This window comes from Herpailurus yagouaroundi, unplaced genomic scaffold (genome assembly GCF_014898765.1).
Source record: "Herpailurus yagouaroundi ecotype Mexico unplaced genomic scaffold, PumYag 163, whole genome shotgun sequence".
Lineage (NCBI taxonomy): Eukaryota > Metazoa > Chordata > Mammalia > Carnivora > Felidae > Herpailurus > Herpailurus yagouaroundi.
The window spans coordinates 51781635-51792756 of NW_024412404.1; the positions used below are offsets into that span (position 1 = coordinate 51781635).

General features: G+C 43.3%; 1 protein-coding gene across 26 annotated transcripts in view; it reads right to left on the bottom strand.

Annotated features, from left to right (window-relative positions):
• The window catches only part of ABLIM1 (actin binding LIM protein 1), a 219703-nt gene that overhangs the window by 40108 nt on the left and 168473 nt on the right, over positions 1 to 11122 (bottom strand). For 12 of the 26 annotated variants that reach the window (XM_040486541.1, XM_040486558.1, XM_040486532.1 and 9 more), the window contains exons 8-10: positions 9579 to 9637; positions 6774 to 6857; positions 3715 to 3762 (exon numbers count right to left, since the gene is read on the bottom strand). In XM_040486541.1, coding sequence (XP_040342475.1) covers positions 3715 to 3762; positions 6774 to 6857; positions 9579 to 9637 — 191 coding nt within the window. The remainder of the gene's footprint in view (positions 1 to 3714; positions 3763 to 6773; positions 6858 to 9578; positions 9638 to 11122) is intronic. The other 14 variants (XM_040486550.1, XM_040486537.1, XM_040486547.1 and 11 more) reach the window with 3 other exon arrangements.

Here is an 11122-nt window from a genome sequence, read left to right on the forward strand (position 1 = left end):
AAAATACATATTTTAGATTTTTATAGGCAGACAGGGTTCAAAACCAGTTCGGCTATTCGCCAAATCCAATGATGTTCTGGCTCTTGTGGAGAGACCAATCTTCCTTGAGTACCTTCAGACCATCTAGCACTGGGAAATGCTCAAGATGTCTCCTGGAGGTTCAGAAACTTCTCCTTGTTTCATTGCATTTACTGTTGCTGCTTTTGCTTCGTTCTGGTCTCCTAACCTTCCTGTAAACTCTATTTCCATAGGAATCCTGCTTATGGGTTGAGTTACATCCTTCTTTTCTTACAATGGCCCTTCTTCCTTCTGTTTTCCTGTCTAAAATGAAATAACGGGAGAAAACACAACTCTGTGTAGTACAGGACAGGGGGGTGAAAAGGCTGGTTTTGGGTCAAGAAATTTGGTTCAAATCCTGGCTTCCCTACTTGTGTGACATCAGGGGAGTGTTCCTTTTTCTTTCCTTTCTCGCGTTCTCTCTATTTTTCTTTGGACTTTCCTGAGCTTCAGCTTCTCATTTATAGAATGGAGGAGAGGGTACTAACGCCTAATAGAGGGACAAAGGAATCAATAGCTATAAAGCTTCAAACACCCTGCCCAGCATACGGCAATTACCCACTTTCAGCATTTTCCGGACATCGGACATTAGACTGGATTTCCTAAGTCAGTTCATCTCACACAGTTTAGGAGAGCACTGCCTGTTTTGCTCTTCACGATAGACTAGTCCTTTCAAATGTGAGCTACATGGACCAGATGTCTCTAGAGCTGTCTACGGCTACTGCACTTGCATACTTTCCCATCAGAACTCCGATGTGTGAAGTATGTCGGACGAACAGTCAAACTGACAAATGCCCTTCCCCTTTTCTGAGAGCTCTGTGAAGTGACTGTACATCCTTCCGCGATGGTGACTTCCTGCTTAGGTCTCAGCTTTACCGATCAATGCCCCTTCCATGCCTGATGGCAAAGACCTTGCACAGGCCTGTCTTATCTGCCGGAACGGTTCTTGGTTTGCGGCTTCTTCAACTATGCTCGAGGCTTAAACAGCACACGTGGATTCTTGCCTGTTTTGCCACAGTTCCTAACGGCTCCTGAAGCGTACGTGCTCCACCAGCGGAGGTTAGAGGTCCCTCCTTTACGAAGATAATAAGATTGGTTTTTTAAAACTGAACTATTGTTTTGGGTGTTTTTACAGGGGGTCTTTTAATCTTAAATAGTTGGAATTTTCCATTTCAGTGCTAAATGTCTCGAGTTTGAAACAGGTTGAACTTTTTAATTTTTTTTTTCAACGTTTTTATTTATTTTTGGGACAGAGAGAGACAGAGCATGAACGGGGGAGGGGCAGAGAGAGAGGGAGACACAGAATCGGAAGCAGGTTCCAGGCTCTGAGCCATCAGCCCAGAGCCCGACGCGGGGCTCGAACCCACGGACCGTGAGATCGTGACCTGGCTGAAGTCGGACGCTCAACCGACTGCGCCACCCAGGCGCCCCATGGTTGAACTTTTTAAATGAACATCTTTATTTTTAAAAGAAGCCCTTTTGGGGTGCTTGTGCGGCTCAGTTAAGTGTCCGATTTTGGCTCAGGTCATGATCGCACAGTGAGTGAGTTCTAATCCCACGTCGGGCTCTGTGCTGACAGCTCGGAGCCTGGGAGCCTATTTCTGATTCTGTGTCTCCCTTTCTCTCTCTCTCTCTCTCTCTCTCTCTCTCTCTCTCTCTCTCTCTCTCCCCCTCTCCCACTTGCACTCTGTCTCCCAAAAATAAATAAATGTTAAAAAAAGAAAAACATGAAACGCTTTTATTCTTTCAGCTGTATTTTGCCCCCGGATTAACCGATAAATAACTTGCTGGGCATCTCTGACGGCCGAGGCAGGTTCAAAAGGCACACAGCTATCTTCTAATAGAGCAGCCCAAATCTACTCTAATTGAAACTCATTTCACCTGAACAGCAACAACTTAACCACCACGCTTTCCCTCTCTCAAATCCCGCTGACGGTTTCTTCTTTACCTGGAAGAGAACCCTAGTGTCACCGTGCTGGGCTACAGCAAAGTTTTACAAGAGGATCCCCATTTCCACAGATGATCCTTATATGCAATTATTTAACCTACGTTACTATTTCAACCTGTTCTGGTATCCAGGTTAACAACAGTGACCCAGCAATTACTAAACAGTAGCCCAATGGGTCAGCAGGCTTTGTAAGCCTCTAGGAGAGTTATGAGGAACTGAAGTACTCTCTTGCCTATACTGCTCTCCCTTGAACAGTGCCCAGGTTCACAGCATCGACCCACTGTGCGGTGGAAAATCCACGTGTAGCCTTTGACTCCTCCAAAACTTAATTACCAATAGCCTACTGTTGAGCAGGAAGCTTTACTGAGAACGTCAACAGTTGAATACGACATGTTTTGTATGTCATATGTATCACATACTATATTCATACAAGAAAGTAAGCTAAAGAAACATAATTAAGAAAATCCCAAAGAAGAGAAAATACATTTACTGTGCTGCAGCATATTTATGCATTAAAAAAGTGTATGAGTGTGCCCATGCAGTTCAAACCTACGCTCTTCCAGAGTCAGCTGTATTATAAATGAAGTTCATTTCAAATGTTTATCCTCAAAGGTATGCCCATTTCTGTCCTACAGAGGAAGGAAGCAGGATCTGTGATTAAGCTATTAGAAGCTGATGCAATTTACTTATTTTCCTTTAAGCACCTTTTCCTTCATGCCTTATGGAAAAACCCAATTTGAAAGCACAGTGGGAAAATTCGGTTCTTTTTTTTTTAATGCCATCTTTGGAAAAAAAAAAGGCAAGGTGAGAGTGGAGAAGGGACAGTAGATAGAGAAAGGATTATAGACTGGCTGTGATGTCTCAAAGGATTTTTCTAATAAAATTAGGCAAATAATTGAATCTTTATTTTGGCTACAGAAGGAAAGGAACTTCACTGAGAACCTTCTATTGTACGTGGTTGTCCACACATACTCAGCAAGCAAAGGGTCCATATGACCTACATTTATTTCCCCAGCACATGTTCAGGGACTCACTTTTGATTTCAAAATAGTTTTTCATTTTTCTCAAAAAAAAAAAAAATCAACCAAGAGAAGTCTCACCAGAAGACTAGTAGTTCATTCCAATGGGGAAGAGAAAAACCCCACGGCCTTTGATCACTTATAGTAAATACACGTCTTTTGAAAACACCCATCTTTTTGTTTTCTGCATGAAATCTTCTTTAAAAGCCCTCTAACTACCTTGCAGCTGACTTTTCCTCTATGCCTTGACTTGGTCCATCTGTCCTACCATTAAAAGGCACAGTCACAAAGTGAAAATCACCCCGAAGACATCTTTTTATGTTCCCATCCAGCTCTCATCATTCTACTGACTATGAAACACTTACCAGAGCTCTGCCTGGTGAAGAAGCAGAGAAATTATATTTTCCACTTGCTTTCATTATGGGCCACCATAATGTCTGGTCCCCTCTCAGTTGGGGGGTGCTGGAAAAGCTCTCTGCTTCCCTGCCCTCCCCCCCCCCCTTTCAGCAGGAGCAGGGGTGCCACGACTACCCATCTACTTTGCATTCCCCCAAAGCCATGCTCTAAGAAGGGAGAGAAAGTACAGGCAACTGGCAGCCAGAAGGGAAAGAGTTTATGAACGCCTAGGGGACAACTAATGATATAAGGTGACTGCCACCTTATACGAAGTGCTGCTGTGATTGACAGTACCTGCCTTGGGTTTTTGTCCCAGTTCGCTAGACAAGGTGGTGATAACAGCTGCAGAAGAAGGAAAACTTTTAAAATCTACACACATTGAGCATTCACTGCTAAGTCAAGAAAGGGTGAAATGAACTCCTTTGGAGAAAGGAGCTTTATGTTTCAGAGGAAGCAGGAAGGACTCGTGGGCACACATTCCCTTCTCTGCAGTGTGACAAATGCCATCAGCCTTTACTACGGCCAAGAGCCTCAATGTCTTTTTGCTATAAGTCATAGCCCCTAAACATACTCATGAATTATAAAAACACACCAAAGAAGAAGGAAATATTCGAATAAAGTGAAAGCCTGGAACGCCTGAGGCGGTATGTTATTGTAGTGATGCTAATAAGACAAAAACCAACATTATCCCTTTGAGATATATGTACAGATTCTAATTAGCTCTTTTTAAAAAAATATACACACACGGTACATGTTTGGTATATTATAGGTTTGCAGGTGCATACGTTATGCTAGTGAATGTTAGTTTCAAAAGACAAAAATCTCATGCCCATTTTGTACGGCAGTCAGTTCATGCATTAGTCTCCAAAGGCACATCAGAGAAGCTCCTTTTAAGAATATAGCAAATGATCCACTCCAGATTATTACAAACTGAGTCCTGGGAATATCATGTGCTTTGTCTATAATGAATTACAGCAGACATTACAAAGGTTAGTACTGAGTTTTACCTATAGACAAAATTTGCTATTCATATAAAACTTTTCCAAGTAAGTAAGACTGGAACATGTTTTCCTTAGGTAATTTTCTTTTCATCATTTTCTTTTGCCTATACCTCAGCATGAGGAAAGAAGGAACAATAATGAATATAACAATTCATTATTATATAAATAATGAAATGTCTTTCCTCCTATAAATTTCCTCCCGGGGCACAGGGTGCTGACTATCCTGTAGGAGTACAGTTGGTTTACCTAATAACTAAAAAGGTTTGATATTACTTGGTGAAATGAGCCGCTTGTATGAGGCATCTAAAAGATCAACATATCTGTGTGACTTGAGTTTCCAGGCTTCTTCAAAGTGCTGGTGAGCTGTTCCTCAGTGGCCAATGGGTGAAGGGAGACCTTGTCAAATGGCCTATTTCTTTGCCAGGTCCCAAGCTGTTTACAACTTTCTGTGATGGAGCTCAAGCTGACTTCATTGAGATTCATGGCTGGATAATGGGAATCAGATGTCCCTTTTGAACAGGATAGGAAGAGAGTGGTTATTAAAAACAGAGCTCTCTCTCTCCTCTAACTCACCACTGCTTACGATGCGCCCCATCTTTAAAATTTAAGGGTCAGGAGCAAACCAAGAATTTCACACTTGACGATGGTATTTTTGTTCAAGTCGTGAAAATGCATCATTTGGCTATAGCCTTAGGCTACCAAAATAGAATCCTACTTGAGTTATAACGTATACTTTTGGGAAAAAGACCCCCAAACCGTTGAAAAAGCAACTTCTTGCCAAACGGAGGTACTATTTGCAGTGGGGGGCAATCTTTGGCTGTTGTGCTGGATTCATGAGACTATAACTTCATTGCGTGTGAAGACCCTGCTACCGGAGCTGAAGCTTTAAGACAGAATGAAGATCACGTGACAAATGCAAGTTGGAGAGCAAGCCGGTATCATGGGCCAACACCACGTAGCCGAGGCCTGGAACCTGCAGTTAAATCTTGCCAGCTGATGCCCGGGGAGCCTTGGGCTGACCTCCTTCTATAGATGAGGAAACTGAGGGGGTTGATGTCTAAAAGGTTTCTTTCCACTCTAAAAATATATGCTTCTAACTATCTTCCAAACCGTTTAATAAAAGAAGGTAAACTTTTAATAAAAGCAGGCTGAGCAACACCTCTCAGCCTTAGTGCCGTTCTGGGAGGCATACACGGAGCCCAGGCTAAAATGCTCTAGTGTAACCCTGAACTGTTAGCAGAGCTACAAACTGGGTTTCATCTGGGCAGAGAGAGGATTGTGGAAAGTTATTATCATTTCACAGCTTTCAGTGGGTTCTCAAGACCCCCACGGAAGATATTGTGTGTGTGTGTGCAGGAAGCACAGTCTCCTGCCTCACTGCTCATCTGGAGGGCTGGCTGAGCTCTCGCCTTGCTTCTGCGTCGTCCTGCGGGGCATGCTGGTCTCCTTCCTACCCCCAGCGGACTTAGTCCGTGTGTAATGCTCCTCTCCTTCTGCTTTCCTGACTTCCTCTCTGATGCCCGGTGGTGTGCTGGAAAGAGCATGAGTTACGGGCTCAGAGACCCGGCTTCCAATCTCAGCTCTACCCCTGACCGGTGGTGTAACTCTGGGGAAAGTACCTAACTGTGATCGGTCTCAGTCTCTCCATCTGTAAAATGGGAGTGAGGATAGCTACCTCCCAGGGATTCTTAGGGAGAGCAAATAGAGTACATTTAAATCCTTTGGCCTTTGCAGAGTAGGTGCCTGGTCTCTTGTGTCCTTTCTCCACTTCCCTGCTGCTTTCTTGAGATGAACCACTCCCTACCCAAGCATTGTGTTCCCCTAGTTCCATGCTTCTGCGATCCCCCTCAGCACCCCCACCCCTTTCTCATCATGTCCATCCAGGCTCCAAAATCCAACTCAAGGACCACTGTTCCCAGGGAGTGCCCCTTGGGACCCTTTCTCTCACCCGGCATTCCTTGGTCTAGGTGATGTGCTTCTATACCATTTTATAACGACGTATCTGTCTTCCCTGCTATTCACCAGCATCCAGCCCAGCACTAAGTATACCTGGGTGCCTGGCAAACATTTGTTCAACGAACAAATGTGTGAACCCGGGACCCAAAGGGGAGCTGCTAATGTGCTCGCTTTCATGAAGGTGACGCTTTAGCCAGCACTCTAAATGAAAACAACAATGACAGAAGAAAACAGCCAGAATCGGAATGTGAGATGCACTCTGTGGGGTGAGAAAAAGCATCTGCCTCTGCAGGAGCCGGAGAAGTTATGTGGGACGAGTAGCACGAGGACGGCAAGCCACAGAAGCCTGGGGCCAGGACAGCGGCTCTAAGCCTCAGCCTTAGACACAGTGCCAACCTGCAGACACGGAGACCGTCCTGTGCGTCGAACCAGACTTTTGGGATAAAAGAAATCGGATGAAGAACGATGAATGTTTGGCGGCTGCCACAAAACACGAGAAAAGGAAAGAATGAACAAAGAAATATCCTCCATTTAGAAACACTGTACAAAAAAACAACACAACACAAAACCTTTGGGAAAACAAATTTGATACTAAACATCAAGTGGCATCACTTTAGAGTTGGGGGCGCGCGCGTGTGTGTGTGTGTGTGTGTGCGCGTGTGTGTGTGTGTTGGGGGGGGGCATGTGTAAAAGCATATTAACTGGCCTTCAAGTTACAGTTTATTTACCCACATTCTAACTTCCCATGATTTCTTTCCATTTATTTTGGCTGAGACATTTTTATATATGAAGAGTAAGAAACCAGTGGAGCCACTGCAGATGTCTTTTAGAATCTGTCATTACAAACGCCCTGTGAGTTCTTAAATACCAAGAATGTGGATTACTCAGTGGGGTGGCAGAAAGAGTCTTAAAACATTTTCATTTTGCTATGGTAACTGCACTGATGTGACACCCTGTGAAAGGCTTGGAGATCTTGGCTCAAGGTCTGTGATTTGTAGACACACCCTTAAGAGAGCACAACGTTTACTCCCTTATTCAAAAACTGATTCCCCTTTCAGCCCCAAGAGCGTCAGTCAGCAAGTACCCCACTCCGGGCACACAGGGACCTCCTCCCCTCTGGAATGCTCCATCCTTCGCACTACTGAGCTTCCCAAAGGTGAGCGAGCTGAGGGCTGGCCTGACCGCCCAAGTGGTTGAATGTTGGCTTTAGGAGAAACATTTTGGAATTTTCTGGAAAACTTTACTAAAGGAAGAAAAACTAATAGCTCTTCTTGGCCAGAACGAGTAGAAATATTTCCCTAGTTGTTTTCATAAGCTTATACAGAGAGTTCTATCAAGATGCAATCAAGAGTGTTTTTTTCTTTTTCTTTCTTTTTTTTTTTTTAATATTATTTTAGCAACACTATCTGCAAACTCAAGCAATCCTTACAGAGAAAAGACACACACTCCATGTACTCTGGTCTCATTAACATTCTTCTCCTCATGTCCCAAAAGAGTTCATCAGGGATGAAGTAAAAATGATTATTCAAAAAACTGAAAATAACACTGTAGAGATGGCATAAAGTCACTAGCTACTTGGGTGGTTTCTGGGCAGCAGCCCCAAGCTATGCTATGAATTTTACATTCTTACGATAAAAGTGACAATAACTATCTTTAACGGTCTAGGATTTTATAAAGATAACCCATTTCCAAAGCATCCATGGTTCCTCCAAACTCGCAGACTCTGGTGCCCAACATGGGTGACCATTCCAGCGGGCATCAGCCTGGTCGATGGACTTGAGGGTTACACGCACGTGTTCAAGCTGGAGTTGTTTTGTAGAAACAGAGACCAATGCCATCCTGGGATTGGTGGACAAATTCTTTTTCAGTTTGTCTGGTTTTTACTCAGTTATTCTGAGAAAAGGTGGGTTTTTTTTTTTTTTTTGTTCTCCTCCATAAAAGTATGATGCTGATGGGATTACAATACATAGCTGCCGATGCCTACTAATGGCAATTCAAGAAGACGTGACACCACACGCTAGAGTTTGGCTTCCAACAGCAATTCAGACCATTATTTTCCCTGAGATGCCAAGTGGAGCAGAAACTAGTTTTTCCAAGGGTTGGCTAAACCAGGAGGCTGTGGACTGGGATCCAGTGTGATTATTACTCAGGAAATATCTCACAGGCCAGGGGAAAAAACTAGGGGCCTCCGAACAGGCTACAGATAATGATGATGCCTTACACGTGTGCACAGCTCTTTGCTTCTGAAGCAGATAAAATAGTGTCACCTAGAGGTGTTGTCAGGCTTGAGCAAGCCCGGGAAAAGGTTCTAGAAGGGAGAGATGAAGAGGGTCTACCCTTTTGCCCGTGTGCTTAGTGTTCAGGGATAGTTACTAAACCATTCTGATGTCCCCTAAGAGTTAAGTTACAAGACCATCCAGGATGCTTATTCACACTCACACTTCTGGGCTCATCATTATTTCCCCAAAGGTTTTATCCGACAAGCCGTCAGCTTCTGGAGACAGAGGCCCCTTGGTGAATTTGGATTTAAGAGGTCAGTAAAATGCACCAGGAGCTAAGCACGGATGCAGAATTTGGGTTGAGGTCGTACATTATGGACCGAAGTACAAAAAAAGTCTGGTGAGGTCACCAGATGTTGGGCCTAGAACTGGATGAATCATTTTTTCACGTGCGTATGGTTTGATTTTTCCCTTGAATGCTTTCCTACGAACCTGACTAGTGAGGCAAGGCTTACTTTCTCCCCAGCACGAGCGTTTGGAATAAAAACCACAATCGATTTAACGGAGGAGGGAAGGGAACTTCCTTCTCTGGCTAAATGGTCTTTCAGCTTGGTTTGTTAATGAGAGAAAAAAAAGATCATGAGAGGGGCGCCTGGGTGGCGCAGTCGGTTAAGCGTCCGACTTCAGCCAGGTCACGATCTCGCGGTCTGTGAGTTCGGGCCCCGCGTCGGGCTCTGGGCTGATGGCTCAGAGCCTGGAGCCTGTTTCCTATTCTGTGTCTCCCTCTCTCTCTGCCCCTCCCCCGTTCATGCTCTGTCTCTCTCTGTCCCAAAAATAAATAAATGTTGAAAAAAAAATTAAAAAAAAAAAAAAAAGATCATGAGAAAGTAATTTCCCCCAAATTCCAGCCCTGAAAACTAGTGACTGTGACACTGACGGCCAATAAATGCAGCTGGCATTACAGCTCTAATGGTCTCCTTACCCGCAGCTTTTCCTCCGTCTTGGTAGATTGCTTACAGTCGGGATGCCAAACGGTGGAACCTGGAAAGACACAGTGCCCCGCAAAGAGTTAAGGGAAATGGAAAGAAGCCATAGTCATATTAGATAGAACTTCAGAGAATGGTTCAGATCCTTCTCTCCCTAACACAGGGGAGTGTTAAAGCCCTGTGCCCAAGTGAATTATGACAACTCCAACCTCCAGGTGAGTCTTCCTCATCCAGTCTGAGCTTGCTCTATAAAGGTCATAATTCTAGACCACTATGGTCTAGACCATAATTCTAGACCATAGTTCTAGACCACTACCTGGGCACAAGTGTTTTGATGTGAGAGTTGTTTAGTTCTTGACTGAGTGCTGTTCTTGTTTTGGGCCATACTATTATCCTTTCAAAGTCATGTCTGTGTGCTTCCTATAAGCTGTGTTGAATTTAAGTCTAAGTTATAAGCCATGTTTCTAGAACATCCAAACAACTAAGCAATTTAGAAGGGAATAAAGTCAAACCATATCCAGAAGCAAAACTCACTGAATTTTTTGTTGATCCAATGATACATAGTCATCTACAAAGACAGGGAAAATCAAGCCAACTAGTAGAAAGGTTGAAAGTTATGGTACAAATGCAGAAGTTTCCTTTAACTTTTAACCCTTTAACTAACAAAAAAAAGCCTTCGCTCTGAAATGAGTGGAAATACTACCTGTCATTTTCTGTTTCGGTGTCAATGCCTCATGTTTCCAGAGTATGAAGCTCTTCCATGGATGGTACGAGTATCACAGAACTAAGCAAAACACTTATATCCACTAGAAAACTCTAGTAAGAATCCACGCCCGCCTACATGATTTTGTATACCTAGATATATATGTCATTTATCCGGTTGTGGCAAAGACCTGTATGTAAATCCTATGTTTACATAAGGCTACGGGCAGAACTGAAGGACTTAAAAAGACTTGAGCAGGGGTGCCTGGGTGGCTCAGTCGGTGGAGCATCCGACTTCGGCTCAGGTCATGATCTCACAGTTTGTGGGTTCAAGCCCCACATCAGGCTCTGTGCTGACTGCTTGCTCAGAGCCTGGAGCCTGCTTCAGATTCTGTCTCCTTCTCTCTCTGCCCCTCCCCCACTCACACTTTGTCTCACTCTGTTTCTCAAAAATAAATAAAATGTAAAAAAAATAAATAAAAAAAATAAAAAGACGAGCAAATAAAGTTACTAAGGTGACAGCAGAGAGTAAATGATACGAATCTGTTCAGTCTTGGTATGAATATTAGACTTCCCACATTTCACTGTTAAATCTTTCTCTCTTCAAGCAACAAACTGTGTGTCCTCGAAAAGTCACTAAAGTACCTCTTGAGTCATTTTATACCACTGAGCTAAAATAGCTAAAATAATATTAATGACAAGGATAATACCCTTTATTATCAGAGGACTACTTTAATCCCTCTTTAACAATCATTTCTATCTTGCTTTACCCAGAGCCAAAAAATAAACACTAAAATAAAATAAAATAAAATAAAATAAAATAAAATAAAATAAAATA